General features: G+C 40.1%; 1 protein-coding gene across 1 annotated transcript in view; it reads right to left on the reverse strand.

Annotated features, from left to right (window-relative positions):
- EMC2 (ER membrane protein complex subunit 2) overlaps positions 1-21,378 on the reverse strand; it is a 139,168-nt gene that overhangs the window by 16,652 nt on the left and 101,138 nt on the right. Inside the window, exons 7-11 of the mRNA XM_089664454.1 lie at positions 13,847-13,932; positions 13,620-13,679; positions 4,513-4,594; positions 2,612-2,722; positions 510-614 (exon numbers count right to left, since the gene is read on the reverse strand). Of these exons, the coding sequence (XP_089520580.1) occupies positions 510-614; positions 2,612-2,722; positions 4,513-4,594; positions 13,620-13,679; positions 13,847-13,932 (444 nt within the window). The remainder of the gene's footprint in view (positions 1-509; positions 615-2,611; positions 2,723-4,512; positions 4,595-13,619; positions 13,680-13,846; positions 13,933-21,378) is intronic.

Raw genomic sequence — 21,378 nt, forward strand, 5'->3', positions numbered from 1 at the left:
TACCCAAGTTGATTGATCGATTAACTTGGGTAAATTCAACCTGCTCAAATATGGTTAGAATCTAGGCAGGTCCCTGTTGAACCAGCCAAAATTCAAACCGTCTATGGCTGGCTTTAGTCAATCTCAGGCACAAGAACTTTCCTTTAAAAATATTCTTTAATAGCCACAAATTCACTTTGTGTGCAGCAAATGCCACTGCAAACCCAGTAGCAGTGACATCATCACTGTTCTGTACATAGAGTGTATAAAACAGAGTTATAGGATGGACCCAGCAGGCGCTAACCACTACAGGCTGCCAGTCCCCCTGCACAAGGAAAGCGAGCAGCAGTAACAGGTCTTTATTATAGGCAGCTCCTGCACAGAGGCAGAGTTGCATAGAAGATTACTGCACAGATCTGGAAAAAAACACACAAAGTACACCAAGCAAGAAAACACATGGCTCTTGTATTTAGACAATATTTGTTCTGCTTTAATACAAACAAGATGTCTTACAGTTTTACAAAACCTACCTGGTATGCTCGCTTTATCTGATTAGAGGCCCAAGTGGCAAACTTCACATTATCTTTCTTCATTTTCGCACTAGCTTTGGGGTTGGAAGCGATGTGGACTGATGACTGAAAAGAACAGCAGTTTAACATGATAAGTAAATATCACCCATGCCCTAATGGAGATTAATGACAGTCAATGCAACTACTTCATCTTCTGATGTCACTGTGCACAAGTAAAACAATTCTACTGGTTTCATGTGGCCATCTTGAGAGTTTATTGTGTTTACATCACTAGCAGTCCACTGAGAATATCTTAAAAAGAAATCGAAGAATGCCTGGAATTCTCAATGACAAATGAAAGGAATTATATCTCATGGAAATAAAACAGGGTTACGCCATATAGAAGTTGCAATTAAGAGAAAAAAATATAAAACTGGAAAAATAGGAGTTTTGTACTCACTGTAAAATCTATTTTTGAAGCCCATTGAAGGACACAAGACATCTTTCACCTTCAGGGTATACTGCTACCTACAGGAGTAAGTCACTGGCAAACAAAAAACTGGTAGGCCAGACGTGGATAGCCTCTCCTACTACTGGCATGCCTTAGTTTTGCAGCAAAGCAGTACTGAGAGCAGGATCAGGACATTAAAAAAAAAAACAAACAAAAACAAATCAGAGTTCCATGTGGATCTTGGCAATATAAAAGCAGCAGCAGGTCAATCTTTTTTTGATGCAGAAACTCGGGCAAAGAGCTCAGGCATGCGACACTCCACCAAACAGATGACAGCAGCGCTCAGTCCCCCAGCGTTAACTTTTTCGATAGCAGGAAACAGTGGAAAGCAGGAATTATAAATAACCAAACAATCAGAGCAATGAAGTAGCTCCTGGTGCTCAGTCCAACTGGCATACTCACAGAGTCATCAGAGACAGAGCAAACACTCAAGGCATGTCAAACTGAGGTATGCTGGTAGTTGTAGGGGTTATCCTGGATTGGCCTGCACTTTTTCTGGTTTGCCAGTGTCCAGTCCTGCTTTAGGTGGCAGTAAAACCGGGAAACAAAAGTATTCCTAAGTCCCTCGCTAAATAAGAAAGTCGTTGAACTGGAGGCAAGGATCTGCACTGAAACTGCTGCTGATCTGTACCCATGAAAGTGCATCTAAAGCTATAATGTATCAAGACCGTCCCTGTAAAGTGATATTATGTAGCTGGATACACTCCATTTAAAAAAAAAAAAATTGAAGGTCCTTATAATAAAGTACAAAATCAGTAAGATACAAAAATATTCAAGTGTTAGATTAAAACAGAACTATGTGGCTGCAGATCACCAGGGCACAAAATACTTACACATTATGGAACACCAATCTATGGAAGTGCCATCCTTCAGCAATGCGAGGTCCATGCTATTCCTCATCTCTCCATTGCCACGTGTCATCTTTTCCTAGGCTTCTTCCAGGCACAAAGTCTTTAGCCAGTCTTTTGGCTGGCGATACAAGTAACTTTGTCCTAGCAACTACTCTCTTACAGATTACAGTATTGTACACAGAGCAGCATATGTGCAGCTCAAGAATACAAATATAAAAAAAATTGACTGCAGGCAGAGAAAAAGTTTTTTTTAATGACAGAGGAGACAGAGTTCTACTCGCATGCAATTTTTAAAAACTACAGCTTAGTTCTGCTCTAAAGAGGACCTGAACTATGAAAACTGTGCACACAAAAAGCAAGCTGAGGGCCAATGACTAGTTATCAATATTGCCTGTAGGCATCCTGCAGCTTATCTTTTCCTTGTTATTGACTTACTTGTCTGCATGGTATATGTGTGGAGAAAGCCATCTTGGTAGAGGAGCAGAGCTTTGCTTTCATATATCAGTGCTGCCCTCCTCCTAATAATTGGTGGGGTACTGATCAAGAAGAGGAAGCGGAGTACAGAAATCCCAGATTCCCAGAATGGATATAACAGAAGCAAGAAAGTTGCATACACTGAAAGCCCTAAAATACAGCTTCCGCTCCATCAGGGAGAATAAACAGCACAATAATGACATCACCAAATATCATGACACTAGCAATAAAAGGAAGCTGTAACTTAGATATGAAAACATCATTCTCCCAATCACAATGAAACTTACTATATAAAGGCCAAATAACGCCCTCATGTTGTGGTTATTCAGCTTCAGAGCCTGGGAAAAGTATTTTCTAGCAAGTTCCAGATTTTCAAGTCCACCTTGGCTGTATTTTACCTAAGAAAAAAAAATTAACAATATCAACAAGTTTGCTATTGTGCCAAAAACAGTTCAGCAAAGCTCTGACTGAATCTGTCATATGATTCCCCCATGCAGCAACAAATATCTTTCTGTACCTTTATCAACCTGTTCAGCTGCTGGAAGCAATGGCAATATCCATCACTTCCAGGTCCAGAGGACAATATGACACTGCTGAGCCAATACCGATCACACGCTCTGTCAAACACAGCAATGATCCACAGCCCTGTGTAAGCTAAGCAAATGACTGGCAGTTTATTTATTACAGGTACTTGTATAGCGCTGTCAATTTATGCAACGCTTTACATATATATAGTACATTCCCATCAGTCCCTAATCCTCAAGGGGCGTACAGTCTAAGGTCCCTAACTCACATTCATACATACACGTACTAGGGCCACTTTAGACCGAAGCCAATTCACCTACCAGCATGTCTTTGGAGTGTGGGAGGAAACCAGAGTACCCGGAGGAAACCCACGCAGGCACAGGAAGAACATGCAAACTCCAGGCAGGTGGTGCCGTGGTTGGGATTCGAACCCACGACCCTGGTACTGCCAGGCGGAAGTACTAACCATTTAGCCATTGTGCTGCCCAAGCAGTTTGAACAATAATACATATGCTGAAGGTAGTAGCATTGGAGCAAAGGAAAGGAGAGTATGTGGTGCTTGAGGAGGGGGTATCTGAAGTGAACCTTGCACTGTGCCCTTCATTAGCAAAGCACAGGTTCACTTTAATTGAAAGCATTTTAAAGTGTAAGTTGACCTTTCGACAAAAAATTATAAATACACATTTTTTTGCAGGTGTGCATTTATAATTTGTTTGTTGTAGGAGCCTGGAAGGCATTGCACCAGTGATCAGTAGATAGCTGATGCCATGCAGGACTCCTGCAGACCTGTCACTATATCTGCTTGCTTGCACCTCATACAGGCAAGCTGATACTTACAGACAAGAAGAATGAACTACCACAGTGCTCACAGCACGGTGGTAGTTCATTGGGATTTACAAGACGAAAACCGCTAGGGCTATCAGTACTTGTAGTTTCTCATTCACAGGAATGAGTGTCGTGGCTGGACAGGTAGAGACCCGCACGGCCACATTTAAAAATAAACTGTGACAGCTAGTGGGGGGAGAAGATCCCCCGCTAGCCGTCAAAGTGGGGGAATGGTAATTTCATAACATCTTACATGCTACACCCTGAATATGGATGTAACATGTTATGAAAGTTGAAGTTATCCTTTAAATAATCTAACATTAAGGTTACCATTTGTCCCAGTTCACATTATGAGGAGTCTTTCCCCAGCAAATGAATATTCCTGGCACTGTCCTTGGCACAGGCAGTGTTTCAATATTCACATTGTGCAGCTGTCAATCATCAGTGGGCTGCGTTCCTTTTTCTGGCCACTCAAGGAAGTGAAACAGCTTGCACCAAGTCAGTGCAAACCCTAGTGGCAGCCACTTGTATTGTACAGTAGCAAAGGCAATGTGCCAGCAGCACGGAACAGGAGAGCAAGAAAGGTTCACATGTGCTGCCTCTGTCTGTTGTTCCGGAGGATCATAGGTGATCCTGGTTCCCCTGTCTGTCTCCTGGTATCACACCACTGGAGCCTTCAGACCTGGCAGTGTGAGGAGGCATATAGTAGCTTGTATATCTGTATTATTTCACCGAATATTGCAGTGCAGTAGGAAATGCTGATACTGTAGTATACAATTCACTGTAGGGTGTCCATGAATTCTCTTTTGAAAATCTGGTTACATTTAACAATACTCACTTCTGCAAACTGCTGATAGTAAAAGTGATTGTGTGGGTTCGTCAATATGAGTTCCTCCAGGCAGAAGGAAGCCTTCGCATAGCTATACAGCAGAAAGAGAGAAAAAGACATCAAAAATTCCTTTACAGATGACAAACAGCATCGATATTCTTTAACACAAACCTACTTCTTTGTCTTCTGATGTTATTACACTATAGTACCAGCGTGGTTATGATACTGGCTACATAACTTCTTCCCAATATGTCCCAGCTTTTTTCCTCCCCCACTTGGAGTCATAGTAGAGTGTAGATAGGGGAAGAATTTCTGTATTTACTACTACCCGTGCCTTCCAATCCCAATGAAAACTACCTGAGTGTCACAAGGACAGGAAGTGGGGAAAATCTCTCCAATAAGGTCACAGTCAGTATGAAAACCCTTACTCTCTCATTCTAACAAAACAAAAAAAAAAACGACATTACAAAAATCCCTGAAATTAGACTTAAAAGGTCCAACAAGACATGGGAGCCTCTTGCAGAAGCCATATCATCTGTGCAAACTTGAGTACTCCATCAATGAGCCCCAACCCTAAGAGATATAACAAAGTTATTATATTCTGCAAAATCTAATAAAAGCTGAAAAACAACTTTTGGTTGTACTGATCATTTTAAAGCAACATGATGCTAACTGTACAATAAATGTTAAAGGTGCATCCATGAAAACAAGGGGCTGACAAATTTCTCTAGAATTCAGGAGTCAGATGTGAACATGACAAAAATGGAGAAGGTCCCCAATGGTAAGGCAGTAGCTGTATCAGTTACTGGCTCCTGAGACTTCTCCAGTTCTGTGTGAAAGGCTTGAGCATTTTGCCTGTCTGTTATTACCTGCAATGCACTTTCTAAGTAGATGCCTATAGATGCTGAAGCCCACACAGACTAGTATATTTTTTGATACAAAGCCTTTGGACTGCTTATGTTTTTCAAGAACAAAGATGGTAACAGAGCTGACGGTAGGAGTATATGGAAATTCAAGCACGAACCAAGTTTGCCAACAGTAGCAGTAAGAACCTACTTGGAATCATCTACCCTGTGCGGCTCACCTACTCCTGAAATTCTAATTGGGTTGCTTGCTTCAATTTAATCAACGTGGCCCAAAAAACTCCTTAACCTTTTTCCCAGCATCTTTTTGTGTGTATACAATGCCTATGGTGAGCATGTGCAATGCACACTTTAGGTCCATTGTTGGCATCTGTAAGATGCACAGAACGGAGTCGGCTGCCAAAATAATGTAGCTCCAGCACGCATGCGCAAAAGTTACATCATCATTAGCTGCCCAGTAGTAGAAGAGAGAAGTAGATGGAAGATGAGAAGATGGCAGTGGCAGAGCAGTGAAGGAGAGCACAAACTGGCCAATGGAGTCTATTGAGGGACACAGTTTAAACTTTGTGTTATACTGCTGCCTACGGGAGGAAAGTGAATAAGCAAACAAAAAACTGCAGGCTAACCCAGGATAACTCCTTGCAAATGCCTCAGTGTAGTAATAAATTTAAACTAGAAACCTACTGTACCTATATCCACAAATATGCAATTATAGATATACAAAGTTTGTTTGGAAAAAAAAAAAAACTAGACTTTTTAGGTACATAGTGAGTCAGTAAACAAAGTCAAGTATGTTATAAAATCATATAATATTTATGCATATTGCATCTTAAAAAGAAAACCACATTGGATCAATATAACAGCAAAAATATTTGTAAAAACCATCATATAAAATGGCCATCAAACACGGAAGAGACCTAGACTTATCTGTTTAGAGAACAGAGGCCCGCCTATGGCTCCACCTAACATATATCGTATGCCATGGGAGGAGAAATGATTATATATTTTTATATATGCAGTAACCTGATGAAATGTATGCAGTTAATGTGTTGCTCATTTCTTCTTTTTTGTATTAAGTGAATTAATACTATACCGTCCAGTCCTGAGGAAGCGGCTTTCATCACAAAACAAACTGACACATATGAAAGAGGGGATTCAATCTACTATGCCATTATATACTAGTTTGTGAAGACTCATTTAGTGACAATACAGATGAGTCTAGGTCTCTTCCATTTTTGACAGTTATTTATATGGTTGTTTTTACAGATATTTTTGCTTACATTTCACCCAATGTGGTCTTTTTTTTAAGATGAAGTGTGAATAAATATTATATAATTTTATAACATACTTGACTTTGTTCATTGCTATATACCTGAAAAGTCCGAACTTTGTTTGTCTTAGTGCTGTAGCAAAGCAGTACCGAGACCATGATCATAAACACAGTGGGTTGGAATCTGTGTCCCTCAATGGACTGCAAGAAAAAGATTTTCAGATTTGAAAAAAATCCTACTTTTTATATTGTCAATTGAGGGACGTAAAATCTTTAACCTTCTGGACATTCCAAAGCAGTCCAACTGAGGTGTGGGTAATACAGTAATACGCAACAAAACTGGGGAATGCCTACTGTTTGTTAAACCATTTGAAGTGTCTTACACTATAGATACTTTAGAGGTCCAGGAAAAAAAAAAGTGTTAAATTTCACTGGGCCTTAGAATACGGATAATTCTAAAGCATTCAAAGTTATATTAATTTATTTTATTGTTCAGACAAAACATACAAGTCTTCACTATACACTCATCATGGGCAGGAAGGAAACAGCCAATGTGATAAAGCACTACAGAATATAGGCAGGGCAGAGCCCCTTAAGACAGATAGCACGAGGCTTTGCCTTCACCGGGAGGACAAAGTTCACAAAATCATACGGAAAAAGTGTACTAGAAGTGATGGCTGATTCACTCACACCAATGTTTCCTTCCACAACAGCGGTAAAACAAAAGATTACACTGCCAACGTACGTCTGATCAAAGTGAGAATTCTTGATTGTACTTCTTCAGTAGCAACACAGCTATATCTAAAAATACTATATACCCATATGATAAATATATACAGTGCGTATGCAATAGAATCACCCCCTTTAAAATAACCACATTTTGCTGCTTTTGCAGTCTGAAATGACAGAAAAGACAGACATAGTTTTTGTTTTATCCAGCTGTATTTACTCCAGATATAGCACCAACATATCAGAAAAAAAAAATCAAAAAGAATCACTGAGTTGGAAAAGGGATCACCCCCCTGCGTCAGTATTTTGCTAAACCACCTTTTGCTTTAATTATAGCCTTTAGTCTGTTGGGATATGTCTCTAATAACTTTGTATATCTAGACTTTGACATTTTTCCCCATTCCTCTTTGCAGAACTTCTAAAGCTCAGTTAAATTTGACAGTGACTGTTTATGGACTGCAGTCTTCAAGTCATTCCACAGATTTTCAATGGGGTTTAGGTCTGGGCTCTGACTAGGCCATGCAAGGACACTCACCTTTTTCTCCTTCAACCACTGTGGTCATTTTTGATGTGCGTTGGGTCATTGTCAGGTTGGAAGGTAAAACTTCTTCTCAATGACAACTTTCTGACAGAAGGCAGCAGATTTTCCTCAAGAATTGGACAATATTTTGCCCCATCCATTTTTCATTCTATCCTGACAAGTGTTTCAGTCCCTGGTGCAAAGAAATACTCCTATAACAGGATATTCCCACCTCCGTGCTTTACTGTAGGAATGGTGTTTATTTGGATGATGAGCTGTATTACATTTCCACCAGACATATCGTTTAGTGTTGAGGCCAAATAATTCATTTTTAATCTCACCTGACCACAACACCTTTTTCCAAGTGGCCTCAGAATATTCTAGGTGCGTTTTGTCAAAGCTCAGTGGTGACAGCATGTGGCCTTTCTTGAGGTGTGGCTATTTTTCTTGAAACCCTCCCATACAAGCCACATTTGTAGATGATTTGTGATATTGTTGTCACATGCTCACAATGACCACTCTCTCATAAATTTCTGCAACTGCTCCAGTGTTGTTGTAGGCCTCTTGGTAGCCTCTCTGACCAGTCTCTCCTGGCTCTTCCATCCAGTCTGGAGCAACATCCTGATCCAGGGAGGGTCTGTGTTGTACAAAACACCTTCCACTTCTTAATAATAGACTTCACTGTGCTTCTAGGCTAAAGCCTTTGAAATGTTTTTGTATCCATCTCCTGACTTGTGCCCGTCCACAACTGTATCCCAGAGATCTTTTGACAGTGGCTTGCACCCACAGTTGATTGTTTGCTTCAGCTGCACTATCAGGGACTGAAAGGCTCCAGGAAAGCTTTTTTCATTCTGAGCTAGTCAAATTCACCACAGCTGATCACAGTTGAAAGTCAAATGGCTTTTTCGTGCCACTGAGAAAGTGATTAGCTACACCTGATTGAGTTTATTTTTAAGACGGGGATGATTCTTTTTCCAACTCTGCTTTAGAATTTTAGTAAAAATAGCCAAATAAAACAAAAAACTGTGTCCGTCTTCATTTTAGGTTGCAAAGCAACAAAATGTGATTATTTTAAAGGGGGGTGATCCTTTTCTATACCCATTGTATATATACAGTGTTCAGCATGAATGAGTACACACCAACAGATTTGTCAGAAAAACTTTACTTTTCTTTCAGAATCAACATTTTCTATGGGACACTATACTGCAAAATACTCCCACAAATGCAGGCCACTGATTGCAAACAAGATTTGTTAATTTGCAAACACAAAAAAGTTTTTTTCCTAACAAATTCATTCAAGACCATGTTGCAAAAATGAATACACCCCAATGAAAGTCTTACGAGCAAAGCTAAATTTTAGATAACAAAATTCTAATTAAACAGGTGCCCAGCAGACAGTTGATTATAAAAGGGTGTTACTTAACAAAGAAAACCCCTCCCATATCTTGCTGTCAGCAATGACACCACATAGAAGGCCTGAGAAAGAAAATAATTTCTTTACTCAAGAAATATGATGGCTAAAAGATCAGCAAAGCTTTACTTATCAATCAGTATACTGTAGCAAAAGCGATACAGAAATTTAACAAAGATGGAACTGCAACCATCTCACAGACACATCCAGGCTGTCCATCGCAGTTAACACCTCGACAGGAGCGTCTTCTGATTACAAGTATTGAAGAAGATCACCATGCAAGTTCACTGCACTTAGCTAAAGAAGTAGAAAGCCAAACGGGGGGGACTGCTTCCCGTGACAAAATATGGCGTACACTGCAGAGAAATGGCATGCATGGGAAGTCTCTCCTAAAGCCCTTGCACAAAAAAGCTCGCCTAGAATTTGCCAGGGCCCATGCTGAAAAAGAAGACTACTGGGACTCTGTACTCTGGAGTGATGACACCAAGATAAATGTTTTTGGAACGGATAGCTTCAAAACTGTACAGCGTCGCAAAGTTGAAGAGTACAAAGAAAAATGCAAGGTGCCTACAGTGAAACATGGTGGTGGCAGTATCCTTCTGTGGGGCTGCATTTCATTGATGGTATCATGAATTCACAGATGTACTGCTCTATATTGAAAGAGAAGATGCTACCATCACTCCGTGCCCTTGGTAGTCGGGCACTTTTCCAACATGACAATGATCCAAAACACACAACTAAGGCCACGGTTCTGAAGAACAGGGTGTAAGTGATTCAGTGGCCAAGTATGTATCCTGATCTGAACCCAATCGAACACTTATGGGGAATTCTGAAGAGACAAGCTGAGCATCACTCTTCATCCAGGCTCTAAAAGAGGTCGTTCTTGAAGAATGGAAAAAGATATTGCAATATGTCGCCAACTTGTTCATTCCATGCCTAGAAAACTTGGTGCTGTCCTTACAAATCATGGAGGTCATACAAAATACTAGATGTAGTAGTTTTTGTTGTGGGGGGAGAGAGAGATCTCCAAGTTGCAAGAATTCTTTTACTTCATGTATGTTTTCATACAATAATTTGCACGACTGCAGTTTCAACATAACACTGCTCTTCATCAAGCTACAATTGTGAATGGACACGCAGAGCCACAGCTCGGGAGCACACCTGCTCGGAGGCCCCAGAAAAGAGGAGGATCCGGGCTGCTCTGTGAAAAACCACTGCACAGTGCAGGGAAGTATGAAATGTTTGTTATTTATAAAAAAAAAAAAAAAAAAAAACACGACAAGACTAGTAAATTCTAACAGGGCATTGTTTGTATTTCTAAAGGCTTAATGATACTAAAGGTCTTGCTTTCTGCCAATCACAGAACAGCAATTTGATTAGTATAAAGTGGAGATGAAAAACACTATTGCTATATTCTTGTTTAATGGAGAAGCAGAAAGAGGGCGCACCGACCTAGTGCATTATCGTTTAAAATATTTATTGAAGAAACAAAGTAAGTATCATATAATAGACATATAAACACAGGCATGTCAAACTGAACAAGATGTATGATCCAAACAACATCTGAGTCCATAAGATGGAACCCTGGATGACCAACTGGCTAACGCGTTTCAAAGAGGTTGTGTCCTTGAAACGCGTTAGCCAGTTGGTCATCCAGGGTTCCATCTTATGGACTCAGATGTTGTTTGGATCATACACCTTGTTCAGTTTGACATGCCTGTGTTTTTATGTCTATTGTGAGTATGATACTTACTTTGTTTCTTCAATAAATATTTTAAACGATAATGCACTAGGTCGGTGCGCCGTTTTTCTGTTTCTCCATTTGCATCCAGTATATTTGGACCACCCCTGTCTGTTGAGGGCAGCAAGCAGTGCATATTCCAGAAAATTCCAGAATATCCCTATTGGGTCTACGGAGTCTTTTCCTAGCACAGGAGAAAAGTGTTTGTTGTGTTGGATTTGCTATATTCTTGTTTAACCTGTGCAGTTTCAGACCAGAGTGAGAGTTCTGGTCAATTCCAAAAGAGTAAATAAAGCGAGTCTGTGTTAGAGTGGGAAAGAAATGTTTTGTTTTTTCTTTTAACTGTTACTAAACTCACAACAGTAAAATCAGTCTGTATATGCAGTAAAGCAAGCTTGTTATACTCACTGTGGAATCTAAGGGGTTAATCCTCAATGTGTAAAAAGGCCGTTTGATCCTGTCTTCTCTGACCCTTCCCTTCTTTTACTATCCCCAATCCATCTGCCATAGCACAGAGTAGCAGTGGCAAGTCTGCACATGCTCTGTTTGGTGTGTATTTCTAGAGTTTTTTTTGTTTGTTTGGTTTTTTTTTCTGGGAGAGTGCATGTGATCAGCACAGGGCCAATTGGCACTGTCTGGACAGAGTGTCAGGGGTCATGCAGCCTCATAGGATAGTCAGAGAAGAAGGAAAACTCCTCCTACACGATTAGCCAGTGCTCAGCTGGTCACTGATAGAAGTCACAAGACTGTTATATACTGCTGATGGATAAAAAAGATATTTAGTAGTTTAGATTTACTAATACAAATTGCATTTGCATGTCCTGGGTACTGTGGAGGACCGGACATAGAGAATGCAGGTTCCCGGGTTTAGTACCCTTCAAATAACATGGACTTATTGACATGGTAAAAATGAAACCTGTCCTTGGTTCACAGTAAAGTTTAAAAATCTTACTTACTAACCCCCACTACTTCCCCACCACTCCACTGTCAATGTTCATGTTTTGTTTCTCTGCAAGAGCTGATATTCCAGGTATGAGGAAGCAGGTGACACTGTGACAAAGACTCGGCCTCAGCAGTCAACTGCCAAACAATGTTATGCAGGAAGGGGAAGTAATATTTACCCACCCAGGTAGGCGCCATCACTGGAGCTTACCCAAGATGGACTCCTGCAGTGCGGAGACAGCTGGGGAGCGCAGATGGGTTAGTACAGCGTTTTTCAACCACTGTGCCGCGGCACACTAGTGTGCCGTGAGATATTGTCTGGTGTGCCGTGGGAAAAATTCCAATTTCATCCGCAACATGTGGCCTCGGCTCACAAATAGACCAATCGTTAGAATCTAATGATTGGTCTATTTGTAAGCCGAAGCGCATGTTACGGACTATAAATAGCTCCGGTGTCACTGTTACACTGACAGGAGAAGACATCGCAGTAGATCGCCGATGCGCAGAAGAGCACCGAAGTATCTGGACTCTGGAGGATTATCGCGGACTCAGCACAGAAGAGCGCTGAGTGATGGATCTGGAGGAGACAGGAGCAGAAGAGCGCTGACTGATGGATCTGGATGGAGTGTGACGGACAGCGGCTATCTGGAGGAGACAAGCGCAGTAAGTACTGAGTGACAGTGAGACAGGAACAGATACTGCAGTGATGGACAAATTTTTGAAAAGGAAAGAACTGGACTCTGAACAAAATTCGGAGCCAGATAAGAGCCCAAGTATGAGTGGGGATCAAAAGAAAGCAAAGATGGTTAGCTCAAGGAAATTCTCTGGCACAAGGCAATATAGCGAAAGCTATATTTCATTTGGATTTACTTTCACCGGAGATGCAAAGAAACCAACTCCACTGTGTGTGGTGAAAAGCTATCTAACAGTGCTATGGTCCCAAGTAAACTTAAACGCCATCTCCAAACGAAACACCCTTCGCTTCAAAACAAGAATGCAGACTTTTTTGTTCACCTGCATGAAAACACGGAGAAACAGGCAACTTTCATGAGAAAAACCACAAAGGTAAATGAAAGAGCTCTTAAAGCTAGCTATCAAGTTGCTGAACTTATAGCCAAGTCAAAAAAGTTGCACACTGTGGCAGAGACATTAATACTTCCCGCCTGCAAAGCTATTGTAGAGGAGATGCTCGGACCTGAAGCAGCTAAGTCAATATAGGCACAGAGGTAAATTTTTTTAACATTTTCTAATGGTGGTGTGCCTCGTGATTTTTTTCATGAAAAAAGTGTGCCTTTGCACAAAAAAGGTTGAAAAACACTGGGTTAGTATACCTTGCTGGTGGACTAACAAAAGACACTTTGCCCATAAAGTCTCCTTAAATGAACTGTAGACTATATTTTCATTTTTTAATAAAGGGGTCATTATAAAAATGGTAAGCATTTTAGTATAGTATATTTTAGCACCTAGTACTATATAGTACCTGTTATATAGTATCTAGTATAGTATTTTCATTAACGTATAAACATTTTCAGTAACACTTTCAATTTTCATCGCAATTTACAATCTTATTATGGTTCTCTGGAATACATTCTATGTTACTTTTAACAACCTAAATATCCAAAGTCTTTTGAGTAACTTACTCAAGTTCGTGGATGTACAGTTCTGCAAGTTCGTGCCAAGCCTCTTGGTCACCCACAAATCTGCAAAGAGAAGGGGTCAAATGCTTGAGATGCTGGGTGGGGTGGGAAAGAGCTTGGAAAAAGAACAGCTTGGATGCAAAAAGGAACCTAAGTCAAATGCAAATTCCTTTTTAATTAAAAAAAATATAGCAGAAGTGCAAAACAAAATCCCCTTGTAAAACACTCACTGTTCCAGATACTCATTCAGCTCTCGGATTGCCTCTGCGTTTCTCCCCTGGGATTTGCGAATGGCGATCTTTCTCTTTCTGGTCGCCTATAGGTTGACATTAAGAGAGGATTAGTCCCTTGGTTAAAGGAAGTAATTTGACTGTGCAAATTATTATCTCAGTGCCAGAGGAATTCAAGCTCATGAGCGCTGTTTGGTTGGAGTATATAAACACACCCTACGCTGTCCCAATGACACAATGCAAAGCTCCTCTGGTGATCACATGATGTATGGCCTGCTATTGATACAAACACTGTATGCATCACTTCACCCAAAGAAGTGTCCTGGCAGAAAGTAGTAATTACAAAGCAGCAGGGGAGGTTAATCCGCCTTTATTTGTATCTCTCCTTCCTGTCATTCCAATAATCTCTCTGGTCGTCTCGGGAGGCAAAAGAACCCTACTGATCCAGAAGAAGAGATTTAAAGGGGGGCTATTTTACGATCGATACTTTCCTGAACACATAATACAAAGCAAACCAGATCGCTTTTAAAAATCTTATATGGGCCATACACCTATTGAGACAATCATTAAACACTTACATGACGGCATGAAGTTGATGCGTTTTGATCAGCATTAGAATTGTGCAATAGTTCAGGTTAAAAGAATTAAAAGTACTAATGCTTACAACACGTGATAGAACATGAAGAAAATTCAGCCACCACTGCTCAGTTTGCTGAAGTGTATACTAGGCCCGGTGAGGCGCTGAGTGGAAAGGCACATTGGAAGACTAGTCACTATTGCATATAAAGTAGCCTGCCGAAGACCCTGAAACACTGTGCATCCAGCTCAGCATAGACACCTGATAGGTACAGAGTGCCATATGGTCAGAGATCCTCCTGCGCTATGAAATGAAAGTATACAACCTAGTCTAAAGCTGCCAACACTCAAAAACTGATACCAAAACAGTGTCAATACATAATAAAAAAATAGTGTAGCGCTCTTATCATATAAAGAAATATGTGCAAAATACACAATATAGAATCCTAAAATAAATAAATAAATATATTGTATTCCTCCATAAGCAATAGTGACAAACAAATAAATAGCGCCAGACTAAAATTCAAAAAAAGAAATCTATCACCCACTATGTATAGTTCCCTTATTGGATATAGTTTTCTTTGGATTTTTTTTGCTTAATATAACAGGTGTGTGTGCACTATATATATATATTTGTGTTAATTATTAGTCACTTATTATTTTTAGCAAACATGTGTATGTGGGTACACGTATTTTTCAAGTGGGTGATAGATTTCTTTTTTTTAATTTTAGTCTAATTTTATTTGTTTGTCACTATTGCTTATGGAGGAATACAATATATTTATTTATTTATTTTAGGATTCTATATTGTGTATTTTGCACATATTTCGTTATATGATAAGAGCGCTACACTATTTTTTTATTATACAGAGTGCCATAGCCAGCAAACTCTTCGCTGGCCTTTGGCATTCTGGGCAGTGATAAGTGCTTAGGCATTTGGAGGTCAGTAGAAGTTCAGTATTAGAACAACTTTTTCTTACTTTAGCTGAATACACACATTACAACCATACTGTAACATCTCCAGTCTCCGTATTTACCAATATTCATATAGGGTAAAGGCCTACCGAAACAATCAGTTTAGTATCCAATTTCTCCTTGATGGTACATAGTTGATGGTAGGCTACTCTAAATTCTTATATATTTCAAAATTGGACCGCGCTAAGGTCACAAACTGACAAAATAAACTGTGCAATCTTTAAAGTGATAAAACTGAGCAAAATACAAATACAATATTAATAGTCATTCTCAACATGTGAATAATTGGTGCAATGGTGCCGTATCTTTAACGGTGATACTCCATACTGAAATGACAAGTGCTTCACTGTGTTCACACTGCTGCCCCACATAGATGGAAACTCACCGTCATTTCATGACCACCTTATCTCTAGGTAAGTCACACTCGCTTTTTGGGACTATCCCAGTTTGCAATCCGGTCCTGATGGCCGATATTCCTTCGCTCTTATAACCGTGGTTGCTGGTAGTAACCAATAACTTCACTGACCTAATATCCAAGTACCGCCCAGCACGCACACTCCGCTCCTCACAAGACCTCCTTCTCTCTAGTTCCCTGGTCTCCTCCTCCCATGCATACCTCCAGGACTTCTCAGGGGGGTCACCCATCCTCTGGAACTCCCTGCCCCAACCCATCAGATTATCACCTACTCTCCTCTTCTTTAGGTGCACCCTGAAAACCCATCTCTTCAGGGAAGCCTACCCCACCCCCTACTAACCTGCCGACCTCCTCCACTCTTCCTACCACTCCATCCCCCACAGCTATCTCCTCCTGTACCACTATCCCCTCCCTCCTACATTGTAAGCTCGAAAGAGCAGGGCCCTCAATCCCCTCATGTTTTGCATTGTATTGGTATTGTTCTGTCACATGTTCTGTCCCCCTTTGTAATGTACAGCGCTGAGCGAACTATTGGCGCTTTATAAATACTGTATAATAATAATAGATCTGCATCAATGTTAGGCAACTCCACTCCTCCACAAGCAGTATTTCATATTTTCAGCATAAATCAAAACAAAACCAGACATCCCATAGTGTAAAACTGTATAAAACTTTAATATGGGGTCAAACAATAGAAATGCCGCTCACAAAAAAAGTGCCTTTCCAGGCACTAGGTGTATTCAGCTTTGTATATTATTAATGGGAATTAATATGGCCGCCGCATTCCGGCGTGTGTTCCAAATACCGGAAGTGACGTCAGCGGAAGTTGTGTCATAAGTCCTCGACTAGTTTCGTCTAATAGATCGTCTTCAGGGAGTACAAAAAACGTTTGTACTTCCTGAAGACAATCTATTGGTCGAAACAGGTATTTATTTGTATTTTGCTCAGTGTTATCACTTTAAAGATTGCACAGTTTATTTTGTCAATTTGTGACCTTAGTGCGGTCCAATTTTGCAATATATAAGATTTTGTGCTTAGAAAATCACATTTAGGACTGCGGCTATATAGGTATCTTATATATAGTTAATTTTTTCACATATATGTTAATTTTTTTCCTAAGCGCAACAGCATCCCCTTTTTTACTCTAAATTCTTGTTCACATGGGCTTTAAAGAATAACTATTGTAGCTGCCAAGTCTGTCTCCTCGAAATAGCAATCATGCAAGCTCAGCAACCACAGCACAGCTTTGAATGAATGGGACCAAGTGCAATGTGTCCCTGGGATCCTGATTCAGTAAGGGGTTTCAATGCCTGGCAATACTTATGCTTTAAGCTTGCAAAAAGCAGTGTGTACTGCAAGTTTTTACAAAGTATTTTCAAAGCTTTCAGAAAGTGTTATAAAATATATAAAATAAAGTGAGTGCTCTTTAAATTAGAGAAAATGTCAATGAGAGAATAAGCAGCTAATGGCACAAGAGGGGATCACAACCTCCTCGCGATTGAATAGATAAATAAAGTGCAGCGCTAAAACATATCAAAAAGTTCGTTCTTAAAAATTAGTTGTCAAAAGTTCGTGAGATATTTCAATCAATAAAATGGTATACACAGCTAGAAGGATCCAGTGGAAATGACAGAAATGCGCACTCACCGACCGCACATAGGAAATGCGCATTTGTGTATTTAAATCACAGGTATCGTACTCCCTCAGGAAGGGGTGTCATCAGGCGGTGATCTGCTAGGCTCACAGGACCTCCTTAGGATCAGGATAAAGCGGCCAGGTGAGGGCTCCCTCCTCCAGGTGTAGCTGTGTCTGCTACTCTGATAACCCCTCAATGAGGGGTAAAAAATGGGAAAATGCCCATAGTGTAGTATGTCAAAACTTTTATTGGTAACAAATTTAGTACAGGACAGGTCAGTGTTGAAACTGGCAAAAAGCCAGAAAGTGCAAGGTAAAAAACTCTAATACTGACCTAAAGTAAAATGGCCGCCAGACCTCCTCGTGGTCTGAGCGGCGATGAGGCCTCACAAGCTGTCAGTTCCTCCTGAGGCCTTTCGTGCTAAGGCACATCTTCAGAGGGGAAGCTGACAGCTTTGTGACAGACGCCAGATACTTATATATCAAAAAACGGGAGTCGCGCATGCGCACAAACTCACCGCCATTTTCGAGTGGACCGGGCAACTGCGCATGCCTAGACGCCATTTTGCCGTGGATATAGAAACTGTCAGCTGAGATGTATTACATACAGCTGTCAGGGCGCACTGAAAGGCGCATTTGAGCCAGGAATAGTGGCTCATAATCCCAGGGGGGTAAACAAAATAATCAGTCCGGTATTACAGCGGAAAGTATAGCACCAAAACCCCTTAACAAGTGCTTTTATCACCAAGAATGGTGATTAATAGGGAAGATAATGCTAACTTATCCACGGCATGTGGAGGTGCTCCTGATGCATAAATCTACAGTAAGAAATATATACAGAATATAAAATAAAATGTAGTAAAAAAGTCGATAATGGTGTGTCCTAAAGAAAATTGTTATAGAAAAATTCTTATATACAGTAGCATTAATGACTGGTCTGGGGTTGGGAATCGCATATATGTGCGAATCCACTGCCATTATCTGAGAGACCAGGCAATTCAACATATCTGCATTTCAAGACACCGTATTTGCCAAAGATTAACTATTTAAATACTGGTGGCTAAAGATATAGCTGCACCCAGCAATCAAAGCACACAGAACAATTATTGCCATAAATGGTGGCTCTTAGTCCCAGGTGGGTGATCAGAATTACCATAGCAGGTCCTGATATTCAATCCTTCACCATCAAAATAATACCATTTTATCGACTGTGCTCAAGGTGCAACAATCTATACCAAGAGTGTAAATACTCAAGTGATAAACACATAAATAAATATATATGTCCATATATAAAATCACCAATGATATGAAAAGATACACTAAAATAATGATTCATAAAATATAGACTAGGATAGCATAAAATGCGTAAAATGAATAGAATAACATACAATTGCATACGGTAACATAAAAATGTCAAAGGCTTAATGTAACACTCATATATGTCAATCTGGAATAAATAATCAATAAAATATATATATTCGATAAGAATATATATAATAATAAAGTGAACTTCTCAGTAAAGGCATAGGATCCTAACTGTTAGCTATAAAGCAATTAACGTCAATCTCGATATTGTGTCCTCTGGGGTGTAAAGTATCTAATTCATATACCCATTTTGTCTCTGATTGTGACACAGCTCTAGTCTTATTTATACCCCTCCAGTGTGGTGATATCACATCAATTCCCACAAATTTAAGGGAGGAGGGGTCGCTGTTGTGGAACAGTCTGTAATGGTTAGAGAGTGAATGCTCCCTGTAGCCCTTCTTGATATTGGCTACATGTTCTCTTAACCGGTCCCGAAGCCGTCTCGTCGTGCGTCCCACATATTGTTTATAGCATGGGCATTGGAGGAGGTACACAACAAATCTACTATTACATGAAATGAATCGGTCGATGGTGTATGTTTTTCCAGTTGTGAAAGACTCAAAAGTATTAGTCTTATACTTCCTAATACCATTGCATTTGCAGATAACGCATTTATTACAAGGGTAAAATCCTTTAAGTTCATCAAAAAATGTAGTGCCAGTTGGGGGGTTCACTACATTAGGTGCTATTTGGTGCCTAATTGCTGTCGCTTTCCGGAAGATAATTTCCGGTTTATCAGGCAAAATTTTAGATAATGTAGGATCCAGTTTCAGTAAATGCCAATTTTTCTTTATGATTCCCCCAATTTGTCTAAACTGTGTGGGAAAGGTTGTAATAAAGGGACAGACCATTGATTGTGTTGGTCTTGGTTTGTCCGATAACATATCATTCCCATCACATTGAGCAATCGTCCGTATAGTATTATCTAGAACATCCTCCTTATAACCCTTCTCTAGGATGTGCATAAACTGGCCCTTCGGAATGTTGCCCAACCAGTTAGGATGGTGACACTGCTGGTTGGAATGTAACTATTCCTGTCTGTAATTTAAAAAAATGATTTTGTTACAATCTTACCGTTATAATTAATAAGAGTAAGATCTAAAAAATTTATTTCAGATTGACTATATGTAAAAGTAAGACTGATATTAAGATTATTGTTATTAAGACTCGTAAAAAAGTTAATCAGAGATTCCTTCCGCCCATTACAAAGAAGGATGATATCGTCTATGTACCTCCTTGTACATGACTAATTCTGGCCAGTCTCTAGCGTAAATGAGGTCCTCCTCCCATCGAGACATGAATAGGTTCGCTAGACTGGGGGCAAACTTCGCCCCCATTGCAACCCTTTTGACCTGCAAGTAGTCTGACTGGTTAAACCAGAAATAGTTATGGTCCATTGCAATTTCCAGTAGCTCTAGAATAAAGTGTTTTTGTGCCACGGGTAAGGTGCTATGGTTCGTGAGGTAAAAGTCCGCCGCCTCCATCCCATCAGCATGATCGATATTAGTGTAGAGAGAGGCCACGTCAGCAGTGACAAGGTAGGTGCTAGGCAATGTGTTTAAAGTGCTGACTATATTTAGCACCTGTTTAGTATCTCGTAGGTAGGATGGGGTTTGTGCTACCAAAGGTTGGAGATAGTGATCTATATACTCCCCTATTTTTGAGCTGAGGGATCCGATCCCACTGATTATTTGACATCCTGGTGGGTGGACTGGGTCCTTATGTATCTTGAGTAAGATGTATAATATAGGCAATTTAGGTGCTGAAGGGCATAAGAAAGACTTCTCTTTTTTGTCTAGAATGTTTAGGTCATAGCCTATAGCAATAATCCTCTTAAGCTCCTTCTTGTATCCTAGCATTGGGTCACGTGGTAGAGGTTTGTAAGTAGTGCTATCACCAAGGATGTTATTAACCTCAGTGATGTAATTGGTCTTACTCAGGATCACAACTCCTCCTCCCTTGTCGGCCGGTCTAACAACCAGATCTTTCCTTTCAAGCAAAGATTTAATCACCCTATTGTCCCCTGCTCTGTTGTATGAGTCTTTAATGGGGATGTTTCTAAGATCGCTTAGGACCTTATCTTTAAAAAGATTAACACAAGAATGTGCTTGGGGTGGTGGGTGTAGGTAGATGCATTCCGTAAATTGGAATGCATAAATCCGTCAGAGGTAATATTACTCGTAATTGGGTTATTACAAAAGTATCGTTTTAAAGATAACTGTCTGGCAAATTTATGCACATCAATGTATGTGTCAAATTTATTCAATTTCTTTGCAGGTGCATATTTGAGTCCTTTATCAAGGAGACGTAGTTCATCATTAGTCAAATGTGTATCACTCAAAATAAAGATACCCTTGCCAGCTAAGTTTTCCTCTTTTTTGGGGAGTCTATTCACCCTCCTTCCCCCTCTCTTTCCTCTCCCGAATTTCTCCTTTTTCTTGACAGACCCTCCTCTAAAAAACGCTGTCTAGGGTGGTGAGGTTGATATGAGCCTTTAGGGACAGAGTTTTGAGGTTTTTGATGATGATTCTGATAATTATTCTGAGGGTTAGTTGATTTCCTCCTT

The sequence above is a fragment of the Staurois parvus genome, unplaced genomic scaffold, assembly GCF_062004578.1.
Source record: "Staurois parvus isolate SC_StPar_1 unplaced genomic scaffold, SC_StPar_1.0 ptg000047l, whole genome shotgun sequence".
Taxonomy (NCBI): domain Eukaryota; kingdom Metazoa; phylum Chordata; class Amphibia; order Anura; family Ranidae; genus Staurois; species Staurois parvus.